Source organism: Capsella rubella, unplaced genomic scaffold (genome assembly GCF_000375325.1).
Source record: "Capsella rubella cultivar Monte Gargano unplaced genomic scaffold, Caprub1_0 scaffold_8, whole genome shotgun sequence".
NCBI lineage: Eukaryota > Viridiplantae > Streptophyta > Magnoliopsida > Brassicales > Brassicaceae > Capsella > Capsella rubella.
The window spans coordinates 4,887,783-4,905,976 of NW_006238916.1; the positions used below are offsets into that span (position 1 = coordinate 4,887,783).

General features: G+C 38.7%; 1 protein-coding gene and 1 pseudogene across 1 annotated transcript in view; both read right to left on the minus strand.

Moving 5' to 3' along the window:
• Positions 1–13,181: 13,181 nt before the first annotated feature.
• On the minus strand, positions 13,182–14,692 carry LOC17876152 (annotated as a pseudogene).
• A 1,939-nt stretch (positions 14,693–16,631) lies between these two features.
• LOC111828991 (glycine-rich cell wall structural protein-like) overlaps positions 16,632–18,194 on the minus strand; it is a 4,202-nt gene continuing 2,639 nt past the window's right edge. Inside the window, exons 2-4 of the mRNA XM_023777583.1 lie at positions 17,433–18,188; positions 17,337–17,372; positions 16,632–17,165 (exon numbers count right to left, since the gene is read on the minus strand). Coding sequence (XP_023633351.1) covers positions 16,780–17,165; positions 17,337–17,372; positions 17,433–18,188 — 1,178 coding nt within the window. The 3' untranslated portion in view covers positions 16,632–16,779. The remainder of the gene's footprint in view (positions 17,166–17,336; positions 17,373–17,432; positions 18,189–18,194) is intronic.

Genomic DNA, 18,194 nt, shown 5'->3' on the forward strand with positions numbered 1-18,194 from the left:
CGCTTATATACCAAACAAAATTACTAAAAAATACATTTTAGAATATCGTCCCGCGGTGTACCGCGGGTCAAAATCTAGTATATTTTTACAATCCAATTCTTTGTAATATTATATGCTTTTTAGAAAATAATTTAAAGGGTAAAGTAAACATTTAGGATGACAGATTTAGAAATTTTAGAAAAACGAAAGTCAAAGCAGAAGAAATAATAAAAATGAAGGACAACAAAATAATAGTTACGTGATAAGGGACCAAGAGTATAAAAAGGAGCTGTACTTTTAAAATATCATGTTGGATGGAGCATTAAAAAGGTAAATAACTCAAATTTTGAACTATCAAAACAGTACATATGTGGCCTTGTTAAATTATAAAATAATGTGGCCTAAAGCTGTTGCTTCATTTGCTTTGCCATAGGTCGGCCGTGTATATGACGTCATGTATCTAACACCATAAACATATAATTCTGCTACATAGGCCAATTTTGCCGGTGTTGACTCCGGCGTAGACCAATTGTTGACCCAAAAAATATTCCAAATTTTTTTTTTTTATATATTTTCTTTTATATACTATAAAAAAACTAAAAACAATAAATTTTTATATTGAGCTGTTTATGGGTTTTCTATGATTAAAAAATATATTCTATATTCAATATCTAAATATTCATTTTGTATATATTTTTAATGTATTCACTCTTATAATAATTAATTGATTTTAAATTTTAGAGCTAAACTAATAGTCAAATAATTAAAGATATGAAAATTTAAATTGAAACTGAAAAATCCTATCATAATGAATTAGTAAGGAAATTGTTTATTTTCACATTTTCAATTAAAAACATTAACTTTTTAACTAAAAAAAGGGGGAATTTCAAAAATACTCTTTTTCCAACACCACTCATTAAAAATACCCCTCTTTTTCATTTTATCAAAAAGTCACTATAAAATTTGAAATTTATCAAAAACATATGAGTAAGCTTATATTTATAGACACAATTTATCTTTATATGCGTTTAAATTTATATATATATATTTCATAAATACCGTATAAATACCTTTTTAAAACCTTTTAAAAATCATGTAAAAACCTTATTATAACTGTGTAACCCTTATAAAAACCTTATAAAAACCTTATAAATGCCGTTTATAACCTTATAAATATTTGGATTTGGTCTCACAGTAGTAATGATGATCTTGATGTATCTTTTCAACCATAAAAAAGTTTACAATTTTTCATATTTGAAAAGGGGTACAACAAAAGGGGTATTTCTCAAAAATTCTCAGAAAAAAAATTTGGTCAAATAACCGTCCAAAATTTGAAGGGTCAATAATGTTATGCCCTTTTGTTGAGACTAATCCGGCTCAAGACAATAAGGGATTATGTGAACAAAATCATGAATGTCCCTAGATTTCAGTTATTTCCCTGTCAAGAAAGTTTCTTTTATATTTCAGGTATTTCTTAAAAATTCTCAAAAAAACATTTGGTCAAATAACCGTCCAAAATTTGAAGGATCAATAATGTTATTTCCTTTTGTTGAGACTAATCCGGCTCAAGAAAATAAGGGATTATGTGAAAAAAATCATGAATGTCCCTAGATTTCAGTTATTTCCCTGTCAAGAAAGTTTCTTTTATATGTCCACTAGGTAATGTCCCGCGCATGTGCATATTGTTGTATATTTAGTTAATTAGTTTAAATTAATTTAAATAATTATAAAAATAGAATAAATAAATTTTCATATCAATCATATTTTAAAACTTTATTTATGTAAATCATATAATAGAAGCATACATCCATATCTCTTGAATTTATTCGTTGTTTTATTTTCAATTTTTATAGTAATTTTCTCTAGTATTTTTGAGCATTTTTAGGTAAAATAATAATATTGCTACTGCTAAAAATAGAAATTAACTATATTATTCAAATGTTTTATTTAAGGTTTTCATATAAACTCACACATAGCCTAAATTATTTAGTAATTAAATCTAAACTATGTTGAAAGTAACAAATTATATATATTTCCTATAAAATCATATGAAGTGCAATCAAAAGTTTTTTAAAAAATTCCCACAGAATAATTTTATTTTTTAATCTCTTTTTATATTCCTCTTAATTTAAGTTGTATCTCTAGGTTTAATTATATTTTTTTCATCCTTGTAGTATATTAGATAGAAAAAACAAATTTGTTTTTAGATAGAAAATCAAGTATAAAATTCAAATTAAAAAATTATAATGTTATTTATATTATATTTAGTTTGGGATTCAAAATTTAATAATATAATTGATCATTCTAATTTTTTACTTTGAATTTATACTTGATTTTCTATCTAAAATACAATTAATTCAACATCATAGTTTAATATGTACAAATTTATTTAGTTTTATTGTAACATTAAAAATTAAAAAAAAATCATCTACATAGATTCCATAATATTTACAATTTTATCGTTTTTTATAATAATTTTGCAAAATATAAGAAATTTTAAATCTTTTAAGATAATTTATTAAATAGCATAAAAATAGTAAGAATTTTTTTTAATTGATATATGAATTAAAAAAAATTATTGTATGATATAACTGTATTTTCGTTTTTTTAATTAAAACAATAAGTAACTTCAACTTGCCACATCTTAACTCATGGAGTTTCCAAGATGTTGAATTACGTTCTGACTTAACAATTTTACAAAGGAGATGATAACTCAAACATATAAGTCAAACATAACTCATCAAAACTCTAACTCTAACTCTAAAATTTTAAAAACAAAACATGATTTGTAACATTTTTGAGTTATAAGCATAATTCAATCTTAATTCATAGTAACTTAAGTTACCAATCAAAGTCTTAATATCAAGGAAAATTTCATGTGTTAGATTTGAGTTATCAATTTTTTTCTCCAACGATGCTTTTAATTTTGAAAAAATTATTTTTGTTATCAATTTTAGTAATAATCGTAACAACTTTGTTAATACAAGTATTGATTAAATATGTACTGATATGATGATCATCGTTACTGGTTTTAAGATATAATTGATGTGATGCATATACTGTGTTTGATATTCATTCTCAGTTTATTATAATAATATATATTTTTAAATAATATTGAGAAATGGACTATATAAGGTTCAAATTCAGTTCAAAAATTTAGGCAATAAAATCTATAAAAAAAACACAAACTACCACTTAAATTTTAAACATTATTGATTTCCGAAAACTGGTTTATAATCCCTCTGCTGTATTTTTTCAGCGTTTCTCACCATTATGGTGCAAAGAATTCAGTGCGCAAGAAACATCTTTTGGCATCATGCTGGTTGATTATCCTTACATTCGTCACACTCTCTCTCATCATCATCTGGTTGATTAGGAACCTGATATCTTCCAGCATAATACACTATTAAACATGGTATAGAAGAAACTTGGATAGAACAATTCAATAAAGTTATAAAATTTTGAGTTATATATAACACATATCTTCAATATCACAAAACTTGGATAGAAGAATTCAATCGAATAATATTGGTTAAACATGGTATATATTTTTCTTAGTTGAAGAGTGGAGTTCGAATATCAACAGGTGGCAAGTGAGCGGAACAAATGGGACATTGAGGAGTGCGTAACAAGCAACAAGATATACAATTTCCGTGAAAGATGTGATTGCATTCTGTTTTATGAACAATCTCACCTTCCTTCTGATAACCTTTTCACAGAGAATACACAAGTCCAAACTTTGGTAGCAATCTATGATCTTCGTTGTTGGTGGAGCAATTGGTACGAATCTGTTCTTGCATCTTTAACACCTAGAACAAATTTTTTACTCTCAATATGTTCAAAATCACCAATCCAACCCACAGAGCACAATGAAGAAGTATCCATCCTTATTGCTCACCAAAGCCAGCAAACCCTTCAGAGAGACGACATCGCATACAATCGACCACCCAAATCGGCCAGATCTAACCTTAGATTTGACGCCATCCTCAAGCATCTTCACTGAGACATCACCAACATCTAAACAAACACTAAACTGTGATCCACGCGCGGAAAAATACACTGAAAACCACCACCAAGAGAGTCCAAACAATAAGCAAGGGACAGCTTCGCCAAGGGGGAGACGTCGAGGAAGCTAGGGATCGTACAAGAAGAAAGGTAAAGCGGAAAGCCCTCTCCGGTGCCAGAACGACAAGAGGCAACAAGATCTAACGATTGTTTGGAGAGAAAATCAACAAGAACTAACGATTGACTGCCTGCTGAATCGATTTTTAAACCTTCATAATCAGCAGGTAGGAAGTAGAATGAAACTTGTCGACCTTGCAAACTGGTTTCTGTGGCTGAAGTACATATACAGTTTAGCATATTGTGATATCATTTGTCCGACAAAATTACTTTAAGTAAAACAAAGAAATAAATATGCTGGTTTTTAAATACCAACTTTTAATAAAACAATTAAATATATATATATGGTTATGCCATGTTTCTTGTTGTGAAATAAATATATAGAATCGTTTTTTTCCCTATTTTCTTGTGCTTTTTGTACACTTTGATTGTATTAAAAGGCTATGTGCATCAAATATGTTTTAGGTCATCTACATATATATATATTTTTGGTCAACAAGTTCTTCATTCAAATCAAACGATTATAAATGAGATAGATGCGATTGGACATATCCGATGTGCTAGCAAGATAGCTATCAAAAGATTTGGTGCAAACTCAAAGAAAATAACAAAAAACAATAACGAAAGGAATAGGCAAGAGTAATCCTAACACTCCGGCAAACAACATCATCGCGAAGGAGTTGATCTTTGACAACATTAGAAACACGGGGTGGAAAGATGTCTTGTGGAGCACAACGCAAAAAAAGTGCTAGAGTGTTCGAGCTTGAGACTGCAACTAGGGCAAATAAATCAATCTTGAAAACGGTTCTAAACGTAAGGAGGAAGATAGAAGCGATCTCTCTTAGCCCCGAGAAGAGGAAGTTTGGTAACCAGGCAGGTGGTCCTTAGAAAGCAAGTAAGCAACCCGAGAGACCATGGCGATGAGGATGGGATGGCGACAGAATCCAGTTCCACAACAGTCCCGGTTATGACCCAAAAACAAGTTATTGGACCAAGTGTGGAGAACGCTAAAGGACTGTGGAGAGCACGATGTCGGGTCTGAAATTTCAAATCAGAGGAAGGTGAGTAGAGGCAACTAGACACATTGCCAGGGAAAAGGCTTCTCATGGTGGAGGGAGAGGTCGAGACATGATGCATTGGGACAAACCAACGACGATGGTGGGAGCAGTAGATCATCGGGTTGGACCCGAGAGAGAGCAAAGGAACACATCGATAGATCTCCAGTGTGTGTTCAACAGATCCGGTGGATCTGGAGGGTCCGGCGGCTCCAGTGGATGGAGAGGACTTGGTTGCTCCGACATGATTAGCAATCGGGAGCTGAGGGGATGCTTGAGCAGAATTTCTTGGGCTATCTCAGCCAAAGGAGGGGAAGAGAGGTCATTCTCAAACCAGCACACCGGCATGATGAGTAGGCCAGATTGAAACCAAATGAGGAGGAGAAAAAGATCTCATCGGCGACACACCACCTGACAGAAAGATAAAACGGTTCTTCGAAAACCTTTCGGAAGGTTCCGAGAAGCAGGACGAGCTTCAAATCAGTTGAAGAGGAGGCTCATCTATATATATTTATTTTGGTCAATGTTTGAGTTATTTCTAGGCGTCGGAAAGTCTTGGAATCATATTGATTCGTACAATCCAAACAGGTAGGACCGTAGGAGGGAAGAGAAATATTATTTTCTTTATGACACGTCGTTTTACTCTGCTTGAGTGAAAGAGGATGGCCTTTGTATACTTAAAATCAACTGATGCAGTAGTTGATAAATTTAGTTATATTTGAAATCATGTAAAAAAAAAAGAAAATTTTCTTCAATTAGTAATTTGATCCATGAAGCATCATTTTTTTGAACATTGATGAAATATGGGTATTTATACTTCGTGTACCCAGATAAACGTTTTATTAAGTCCATGCATCTCATATTTTGATATTTAGTTCTTTATTTTCAATTTCGATTTTTACCCTATTCACTTCTAAGAGGGTATGTATTCATCTGCAGAAAAACATAGCAAAAAGGGTATTACTTGTGAGAGGCAGAGAGAATCTGAGAACACTGCAAAAAGGGGATCCCGACGAAGCGAAGCCGCGAGTGAGGGAGATAGAGAGAGTATCTGAGAGCAACAGTGGGAGAATTAGAGGTGTTTCTGGTGAGTAAGTAGGCTTTTCTCTTAGCTAAGCTCGCCATCGCCATCGTTGAATCTTGTTTGTTTTTCTTCAGTCGAACTTTCAATAATATAATAATTGAATTACTCGATAATTTTACTTTTACCATATAACTTGTAACTTAACGCGATATAATATGATTCAATATGTTGCGTAATATATTTACTTCTTCATTTGATTTGTTCATAACTTAAAAATGAATAGTTATCATTTCTCTTTCTTTTTTTTTTTGCTTTTTCATTCTCTTTTCTCTCAAGTATTTATAACATGTTAAATAATATGTTACTAGTATTTCTAATACGTTAAAAATTTATTGTCGCGATAATTTACATATTATATATTTGATATATTATATATATTACATGATTTAACAAAACTAATATATGGTTATCACATAACTTATAACTTATCGCGATATATATAATATACTTTACATTGTTAATCAAATAAATATTCACACATATCATTATTTTTTATTGCCTTTAGTAATAAATTGTGTTCCCAAACAATGTAGTCGAACCCAAAATAAACAGTCTTTTTGATATAGGAAAATATTTATTTTCATTTATATAGCAATAACAAGTAATTTAAAAAATATGTAAATTATCGCGATAAAAAATTATTTAACACATTACAAATACTATATCAAATGCTATAAATCACATATGAACATTGTTATCAAGATGTTGATGAACAGTATCTCCGACATGTAGTAAAATTAATTGAAAGCCAGCATATAGTCGTTAGCGGATAATCTAAATCGTATTTATCTGATAACTAATGTGTTATAAGATAACCAATTTGTAAGCTACTTGACTTTTTTTTGTCATCATTGTAAGCTACTTAACTTTTCTCATTTATTTGCAGGTGTGGGTGCCGACAAAAAAAAATTATATGTAGGTTCAGAAATAGGGACAGTGTTGTAATTTACAAGCCAAGCACGTAAGAGAACTAATTAACTAATTATGACCTCCTGAATTTTATTTTTCACTCATTTGAGTATATGCTTTTAACTAACCCATGAATTATATGTCAAAAATAACTTTTAATTAAAAGTCAAAAAACTTTTATCTATTTATCTGTATATTAACACGATGGATGGGCATGATGTTAAGTTCGGTTTGTTTTCAACATGTTAAAATTTAAAACTTAAGTTTGAAACTAATAATTTACAAATTTAAATGTTTTCTATATTTAAAACCTGGTTCAAAATTAAAACGCTTACTTAAAACATTGTTCGTGAAAAAACCTTTAAACTGAATTTAAATGTTAAATTTGAATTTAATTATGTATAGTCACTAGGATCTAACCCGCGGGACAATATTTATATTTTAAAATTTTCATATCAATAATGATTATACTACGATGGCTTTACTATTTTATTATAAAAAATATATTTGTCGTGGTGATATATAGTTTGATTGATTTAAACAGAGTAGTTGCGGTCATACATGCATAAAATTAGGAAAGCATAAAGTTTAGTTCTTAACGTAATCAAATGTTTTAAATGATTAATTTTGTGAGACCGCAGTTTGCGTAGAGGTTTAAATTAATTGATTTATTCACCTATGTCACCAAAGTGTACTTATCTTTTCGGTCAAAGGTCTTGAGAGAACTTCACAGTTAAACATGCTTATGTAGTTATGCTAGAGTAGTCAAATGATGAGTGACTTTCCGGGAAGTGATTATCAGAACTGTGTAAGTGAGGCCAAATCATAGGGAAAAGATCATGTGGTGATTTGTAGGGTCGGTAAACAAGTCTTTAAGCTGGTGGTAGAAACCGACTGTTGGATATGGATGAGCTCATGGGCCTAGTGAGAGGACGTAAAACCCATTAAGAGATGTGGGCCCATGAGCTGGTGGTGACCATGGGGCCCACCAGAGAGATGGCAGTCAGGGCATTACAAATTTAGAGGTTGAGAATTAACGTGAGAATATTTGGAATTTGATGATATATATTTTTAAATATGCTTTACATATATTTCCTAGGCAGGTTTAAACATTGGTTTTAGCTCGTGGTATACCGCGATATAATATTTTATCTATAAATACAACAATGTAAACAAATTATATTGCTTCAAAGTGTAAGATTTAAATTCTATGCTTTTAGATTTAAACCGATATACCTATATAATTTAGTAACTAAGTGTTGCAATTACACATTTTAAAGTGTCAAAGAAATAACAGTCTTATTTAATTCATCATATAATATACCAATGTTAATTATGACCCGTTCAACCTATTGATCCACAAGCTTTAAATTTGTTTCATCAAAAGAACATTTCATCATTAACTTAATTTATTTATTAGTAAAATTTAATAATTGGTTTTGGTAAGATCTATATTAAATATCCATGGATCTTGGATCTTTTAATTGGATGATCCAAATGTACTTTTCATCAATACCAAATTACTCTTATTGATTTCTAAATTCTTTTTCTAAAAGCAATAATTAATGGACAATTATTGAATTAGAATCATAATTTTGCAATGTTCTAATTTGTACTCCTCTTTTAATATTATAAAGATGTTGAACTTATGACACCAAAACATACTGATGGATAGAAACATGATGATTAGTCCGGTTTATTAAAATTTAACACATCAATTTCAAAACATTTACTTATAAAACTATATCAGAAAAATCTTTTAGTGAAAATCAAAAAAATTTACATAAAACATTGTTTTTTTTTTTTGGTAAATCGACGGGAGTTAGTGCCCTCCCTATGTTTTATTAAAAAAATTAAAATTATACATAAACGTTTCTCGGCCGCGGCGGACCAACAATATCCTCTCGCAAAATCGACGCCACATCCGGCGGAATAACATTAAAACAATAAAAACCTAAAGGTAAAGAAAAGGCATAGTTTGCTAACCCATCGGCAAGACGGTTAGCTTCCCTATACACGTGAGAGATACGGACAATCCAGTCCTTTGATAAGAAGCCATAGCACAAACGTACTAGGAACGACAGCGGATGAGCATCACTAATCCCTGTCGTGAGAAACCCGACCACCACCTTCGAATCCACTTCAAGCTCTACTCGTGTAACCCTACGCTCCCACGCCATGTAGAGACCATAATACACCCCCCATAACTCTGCCAAAGGTGCGGAGCCTACCCCAATATTCACCGCAAACCCACTGCACCAACTACCTGCACTATCCCTTAAGACTCCGCCTGCTGTAGCATAACCAAGATGACCCCGTGAAGCACCATCTGTGTTTAATTTAACCCAACCATCACTAGGACACGCCCATTTTATCAGCCTTTCAGTTCGGACCCTAGTGTCTGGTGTACCTCGCACCGCAGCATGGGCCACTGTTACTTCCCGTGCAGCATCTTTAATAAACTTAACTCGATCTCTGCACCTCAAATCTGAACCAAAAACATTCCCACATCTCCATTTCCAGCCCCACCACACAGCCAACGCATAAACAGTGGCCCATTTACTCCCCTCACTCTCCCTCGTATCACCTAAATTCTCATACACCCATTCAAAAAGAGATAAGGAGAAAAAAGTCCGCACCTTCCCACGAGGGACCAAGCGCTCCCACAAACAAGTCATGGCTGGACAATCCCTTAGGATGTGGAGAATAGTCTCCTCCCCGGATCTACAAACAGAACAAACACTTGTATCAGACAAGTGTCTACGGTGCCGTTCCACGTTCGTCATAAGCGCTCGATTAACAACCAGCCAAAGGAACAACCTAGTCCTCTCAGGGATCAGCGCCCTCCAAATCCGCTCAAAAAATCTCTCCAACCTCTGTCTAGGTAAGCCATTATAGGTAAGAGTGGCATAGGCTGAAGAAACCGTAAACTCCCCATCCAGACCTGCTCCCCAAGATAACCTATCCTTCGCACCTGTAACATCATCAATCACCACAGATTTTAACCTTAAGGCTGTCAGCTCGGAAACATAAGTCCCTATATTCGCGAAGTCCCAACCACTCCCATCTCTCCACATATCACGAGCTTTCACCTCCGCGTATCCTTGGGGGAGATCAACAAGGGCCATGTCCACTAGAGAGGTGTTATTTACCCACTTATCAGTCCAAAACCGTATACTTCTACCGTCCCCAATCACCCAACTAGACCCCGGAAGCACAACCTCTTTTATCCCGACCATCACACTACGCCAAGTGGATGACCAATTCCCCTTTTTCACCATCCATCTTTGGTCATGAACCTCCCCAACTTTGTATTTACTTCTTAAAACTTGAGCCCAAAGACTAGTCTTATCCCCCAGCAGCCGCCACCCTACTTTAGCTACCAAAGCTACATTCATTTCACGGGTTTTACGAATACCCAAGCCACCCTCCGTCTTGGGTAAACAGACCTTATCCCACGCAACCAAGTGCTGTTTCCTCTTTTCTTCACTACTGCCCCATAAGAAGTCCCGAGATAATCTTTCCAGACGATCCAAAGTGGCCTTGGGCAAACAAATAATGCTCATTGTATGTACCGGGATAGACAACAGAACAGCTTTCGTTAACGTTAACCGTCCTGCCATACTCAGGAAACGACCTTTCCAACCCGCAAGACGCTTAGTTACTCGCTCCACTACCTCCCCAAAGGTATTCTTGTTAATTCGTTTCTGCAAAATAGGCATTCCCAAATACTTCCCCAAGTCTTTAGTAGCTTTGATCCCGCTCTCATCACTTATCAACTTAGCCAAATCACGGTGCACATTTTCAGAAAAATAGATAATGGACTTATCAAGGCTCACTTTCTGACCCGATGCAGCACAAAATCTTTCAAGAACCTGCCGGATCACTCTGATCTGATCCACGGACGCTTCTGCAAACAAAATGAGATCATCCGCAAAGCAAACATGAGAGATCTTAGGCCCTCCACGAGATAAGGAAATCGGCTTCCACTCCTTACCAGCAACATCATGCTCTATCTGATGACAAAGCCTTTCCAAACAGAGCACAAATAAATAGGGGGACAACGGGTCTCCTTGACGCAAACCCCGCTCAGGACTGAAGGATTCCGTCTTTTCCCCGTTTCAAAGAAGATTCATAGCTGGACCCGTAACACACGTCAGAATCCAATTAACCCATTGCTCTGGCAGCCCAGCCGCCTTGAGGGTATCTTCTAAGAAGTCCCAGCGGATGCGATCATAAGCTTTTTCAAGGTCAAGCTTTAGAAGCATCCATCCCTTCCGACCTTTCTTACGCCTCATCGAATGAACTGCTTCTTGAACAATAACAATATTGTCAGTGCTCAACCGCCCCGGAATGAAACTTGCTTGAGCTGGCCCAATCAGTTTGGATATCACCCCCTTAAGACGAACCACCATTGTCTTTGTAATTGTTTTAAACAACACATTACAGAGACTAATGGGTCTGAACTGCATAATCCGTTCTGGTTTCAAAACCTTAGGTATAAGCACGAGCAAGGCATCATTCATGGACTGTGGGAGATACCCTGTTTCAAAAAAATCCAACACGAACCGGACCACCGAAGAACCCACCACTTCCCAACAATGTTGATAAAAAACCGGTTGAAAACCATCAGGCCCTGGTGCCTTATACTTACCCATACTTCTAACCGAGACCTCAATCTCATTCGCAGTAAACGGCTTATTTAGGTCTGCTAACTCATCTCTAGTCAGTCGCTCGAAACCAACTCCAGAGAGACCCTCCACAACTCTCTCAATATCGTCAAGCGAGTACAACCTCTTATAATAAGAGAGCGCAAGCTTTTCCAACTCAGGTGGATCAGAAACCCATCCACCTTCCTCATTCTTCAAAGCTTCAATTCTATTGTGTCTTCTCCTTATTATGGTTGACGTATGGAAGAATCTCGTGTTACGGTCACCTAAAGCCACCCATTTCTCCCGAGCCTTCTGGAACCATAACACCTCCTCCTGCTCAAGGACCACATCAAGCTCTTTAATCAAACCTGCTTCTTTCTCCAGCAGCTCGTCTGTTTGGTTTACATCAAGACAATCCTGAATTAGTTTGATCTCCTCCACCAACGAGTCCTTCCTTCTCTGAATATCCCCAAAAACTTCCCTATTCCACTTCTTCAAAGTCATACGCAGCCCATCTAACGCATCTGGCGTGCTCAGCTCCGTGTTCCAAGAATTAACAAGTAGTTCCTTGAACCCCGTGTGAGACAACCAAGCAGCCTCGAAACGGAAAGGTCGTCTTTTGGGGTTACCTTTCACTGCTGGAGATAATTGCACATAAAGAGGAGCGTGATCCGAAGAGAGAAACGGCAAATGAGAGACCTTTGCTTCCTGCCATTTCAATCGTGAGTGAGCACAACACAAAACACGATCCAGACGCTTCGCGATGAAATTCTGCTGAACTCTACCTCGACGCCATGTGAATTGATTCCCCTGGAAACCCATATCAATCAACTCCAGCTCGTTGATCCAATCACCAAACGCCAAAGAGTCAGGTGACAGTTGACCATTTCCCCCTGTCCTCTCATCCACACGAATTATTGTATTGAAATCACCCCCGATCACCAAGGGACCATTAATACCTTGCACCAGAGTCTTCAGAGCCCCCCACAACCCACTTCTTCTACTGACAGTAGGAGCTGCATAGACAACCACTAAATGAACACTCTCCAACCCCTATTTCACTTTCGCGTGGATAAACTGAGCCGAAGACTCCACAATCTCCAAATCGCCCACATTAGACCTCCAAAGCAGCCATATACCCCCACTCTGCCCTTCCGCGTCCACTCTAAACGAGTTATCGAAACCCAAACCGTGACAGATACGACGAGCTCTGTCTCCTCCGGCATGCGTCTCAAAAATAGCCAACACATCCGAAGGGTTCCTCTTCAAGATGTATCTAATGGATCTTCTGAAATTGGGTTTGTTCGCCCCCCGGCAATTCCACAATATGAAATTCATCATGAGAGGGATTAAAAAACAAAGAATTGCCGGGGAACCCCGTTACGCCGACACTGTATCCGCCGCAGGCAGCGGCGAACCATTATGCACAACCAGCTGGCCCCTCTCGCTTGAATTGACCGTATCGCCGCCGTTAACCACCATCTCGCGCAATGGGACCGATGATTCCTCATTTCTTCCCGACAGCACGATCCCGCCTGCTCTCCCAACCATTATCGATTCCACTCGCATCCTCTTCCCCGAAGCAGACAATTCCACCTCTCCCCTTGTCGGACCAAAAACAAGACCCCGAGTGGGCTTGAGCTGCGTGTATTTAGGCCCAGTAGTTTCACCCGTTTTAAAAACTCTAGCCTTTCGATTTTTACCAGCCTCTTTGTTACTTAACGGACCCTTCTCCCCCGTTTCACGTCGCGGGCCCATTCTAACGTGGCCCATATGCTTTTCCTTACTTGAAAACTTAACGGGATATTCATTCTCCTTATTATCTCCCGTAACACACGCAACGGGTCTTGATTCAGTTGACATATTTTGATCTTCCAACATACCAAAAGAGTTTGATATAGGAATCTGCGCACTTTCCTTAACACTTGGAGCCTCATTAAGGTTTATTTCCCTTTCTTGTCCCACGTTATTCGCTTCCACCAGATCCTGTTTTGACGATGACGGAGCTTTCCGACCTTGTCTCCTCACCGGAGTAAAACCATCCCCACCTTTAACAACTACTTCTGATCCGCCTTGAACATCTCTCGCATTAGCAGCAGTCTCCTTATCATTTATCCCACGAGGGCAAGCATGCACCGGATGTCCATACAGACCACAACGAGAGCATATATTCGTGAGACCTTCATAAGACACAAAATACCTTCCACCATTAATCCTGATTGTCCCTTTCAACGGCTTAGCCAAGTTCACTTCCACACATATCCGAGCGAATCTGGCCCTCTCAAAATTCAGTGTTGTAAGATCCACCTTGAGAGGATTCCCTAGACCACGAGCTATCAAAAACAAAATATCCTTGTGATACAAGTTCACCGGGATATTAGTTAGACGAATCCAAACCGGGGTCGTGACAATCTCGTCGACAAGAGGATCAAACTCCGGGGTCCAAGCTTGCACCATCAAGATACTTCCAAAAACTCTCCATGGACCCCCTGTTAGCGCCGCCAAATATTCCTCCTCCAACTCGAAGCGGACCATAAAAAACCTCCGTGGTAAATCAATCACGTACATGGCCCCTTTCGGCATCCACATCTCCCTCAGACGCTTGCTCAACACCGGGAGGGTCACGGTCTACTCAGCACTTTCACTATAATACACCGTTGCCACAAAGTATTCATGACCCGTAAGACCTCATCCCCAATCGTAACCACTGCTTCCCCCTCTTCACCTTCCGGGAACTCCAGTCTACATTTCTCTGCGACAAAAGCTTCGCCAAACAACTCTTCCGGTATCAACCGACCTCCAGCATTACCCCTAGTTACTTTTTCCGCGAACGTCATTCTCCGATCTGGTGGCTCCACCGGTGGCGGATTCCTTTCTCCAATATCGATCATCGTCGCATCTTTTTCGCCCATCTCCAAGTTCCACTAAGTACTTAGTAGAGATTTTTTATAAAACATTGTTTGTGAAAAGACATTAAAACTAAATTTAACACGTAAACTTAATTAAATGAAAACCAGTTGAATTTATGACACTAAAACTTTCAAGCATAATAGATGGGATGGAATGCTAAGTCTTTTTGTTTTTAACATATTAATTTTATCTTAATGGACCTTATTTTCTTAATTTTACCCACTTAAATGTGCTGGACCGTCACATGCATTTGAAACACAGAAGCTAAAGGAAATCGGAAAAATTAAGACGTCGCCGGAAAAGAAGCTCTGGAACCTATTGACACCGCAGATGCAGAAAACCACCATTAGAACCAGCAGATGCGAGTTCCACAACTTTGCAAAGAACCGGGGTATCTAGACAACGGTGGGAAGCATCCGACTCCCAACCTCCGTTCCTTTTCCCCCAATCCGCCAACAAGTTACAGATCTCCCAGTAAGGTTACTGCTCCGACACTACGGCACGTCGCAGATGGCTCCCGATCCTAGCAAACAATTTGCTTCAGCTCGAACCCTTCCTTCCTAGCTAAGACAAAATTCCGATAACCGATCTAATCCTCTTCAAACCAGTCTGGAGGAAGCAAGTCATGGAGATGGTTAAGGCTGATGGCTCAATCGGAAGCTTAACCACACGAGATCCACAACGGCCATCAAGATGCATAAGGATCTTCCGTTAACCTCACAGACAAATCAGAAAAACCCACCTTCCTCACCTTCAACTTTCGTCGTAGACGCGAAATCAATTAATCTAATCATGCCTCAACTGGATAAATTCACTTAATTTTCTCAATTCTTCTGGTTATGCCTTTTCTTCTTTACTTTTTATATTTTCATATGCAATGATGAAGATGGAGTACTTGGGATCAGCAAAATTCTAAAACTACGGAACCAACTGCTTTCACACCGGGGGAAGACAATCCGGAGCAAGGACCCCAACAGTTGGGAAGAGCCACGAGAGGCAACCACCGCAACCTACAGGCGTCTTCAAATCGAAGGAGACGCAGCATAGCCCTACTACCGACATAACGAGACCGCATCTACTTCGAAGGGAGGAGACAAACCACTACTGACGGAGAAGGAGACTAGATAACCGCTTGGATTCAAAAAGCGTGTGACGGGAATGAAAAACTAAGGTCGCCGAACAGATTTAGATTTACCTTTTTAGAACAGTAGAAGGAGAGAGAGTAGAGGAACATGAACGGGAAAGATTGTCTTTTCAACGTAATTAAATTTAACACGTAAGTTTTTTGTTTTCAACAACAATAATAAGTAAGTTCTAAAACACTTTATTAATAAAAACGTTTTATATAGTAAAAAAGCATGAGAAACCATAAAATTTGAAGAGTTCATCTTTGCAGTTGTGGCCTTGTTGTATCCATAATTAAAACAAAAGAAAAAAATTAATCCAGGAACTTTTATATCTGACGATTGTGGCCATGTTCAATTTGATTTCTTTGCTATTCTAAAACTGATTAAATGGTTAATACTAAAATAAATACAAGTCTCATAGGTTTGTTATTATTTTCTTTGATGACTTTTTATTAATCATATATTAAATATCTTTTGCAAGCCATGAAAGCTGCCAACAAAAGTACAACAAACACAACCCTAGCCATGACTCATGCAATTTCCTTGAGGTCATCATACCCATCTTCTAGTATCAACAGTTTTAGTCGAATTACTAACTCTCAAAACCTACTTTTTTCAAGCACATTATTTTAATATAACATTACTGGTAACAATATAAAGAACATGGTAAAAATTAATAAGCAATTTGCTATCCAATTATTGATGGATAGATATAAGATACAAAATTTCTTGTAAGGTGAATATATATTCATCATCATCATTTTAGTTTTAGTAGTGTATCAATCTTTAATCGTTAGTAAAGAGTAATTTATTCATTATTATTATTATACAGTGGTACAAGGATAATAAGATAACAACGAGAGTGCATATATGCATATTACAAAGAGACAACGTAACATGCATGCAATGCTAAAGTGTTAACGGTCACTGCCGTTTTTGATTTAGTGTCGTCGGTTTCCAACGCCACCGCCAACTCCTCCTCCTGCACCGCCTCCAGCTCCAACACCTCCACTTGCACCACCACCAGCTCCAACTCCTACACCAACATTTGCCCCGCCGCCAACACCACCTCCTAAACCTCCACCGCCTCCAAGACCACCACCAAGTCCTCCTCCTCCACTGCCTCCAAGACCACCTCCAATAGCTCCACCGATACCTCCTCCTGCACCACCTCCAATAACACCACCAGCACCACCTCCTACTACACCACCGAGACCACCGCCGGCATTACCTCCACCTCCGACAGCACCTCCACCTCCAACAGCGCCACCAGCTCCACCTCCAATTGCACCACCGGCACCACCTCCGATTGCACCACCAGCACTACCTCCACCTCCGACAGCACCACCGGCATTACCTCCACCTCCAACAACACCACTGCCACCTCCTCTGGCACCACCTCCAACTACACCACCAGCACCACCTCCAGCACCAACTGCACCACCAACACCACCTCCAACACCACCTCCAGTTGCACCACCGACACCACCAGCATTACCTCCACCTCCGACAGCACCACCGGCACTACCTCCACCTCTGACAGCACCACCGGCACTACTTCCACCTCCGACACCACCACCGACACTTCCTCCACCTCCGACAGCACCACTGGCTCCTCCTCTGGCACCACCTCCAACTACACCACCAGCACCACCTCTGACACCACCTCCAATTACACCACCGACACCACCTCCAACTGCACCACCAACACTACCTCCACCTCCGACAGCGCCACCAGCCCCTCCTCTAACACCACCTCCAACTGCACCACCAGCACTTCCACCACCTCTGACAGCGCCACCGGCCCCTCCTCTGGCACCACCTCCAATTGCACCACCAGCACCACCTGCACCACCGACACCACCTCCAATTGCACCACCGGCACCACCTCCAACTACACCACCGGCATTACCTCCACCTCCGACAGCGCCACCGGCCCCTCCTCTAGCACCACCTCCAGCACCAATTGCACCACCAGCACCACCTCCAACTGCACCACCCACACCACCTCCACCTCCGACAGCGCCACCAACACCACCTCCACCGCCAACACCACCTCCAACAGTACCACCAACACCACCTCCAACAGCACCTTGAGCACCACCTCCAACTACACCACCACCGCCTACTTTACCTCCCGCACCTACACCACTGCGAGCTCCACCACTACCACGACCTCCTCCACCAACAACACCACCACCACCTCCGCCTACACCTCCTCCGACACCACCTCCAACAGCACCACCAGCACCACTTCCAACTGCACCACCGGCACTACCTCCACCGCCTACACTACCTCCACCGCCTACACTACCTCCTGCACCTACACCACCTCCAGCTCCACCACTACCTTGAC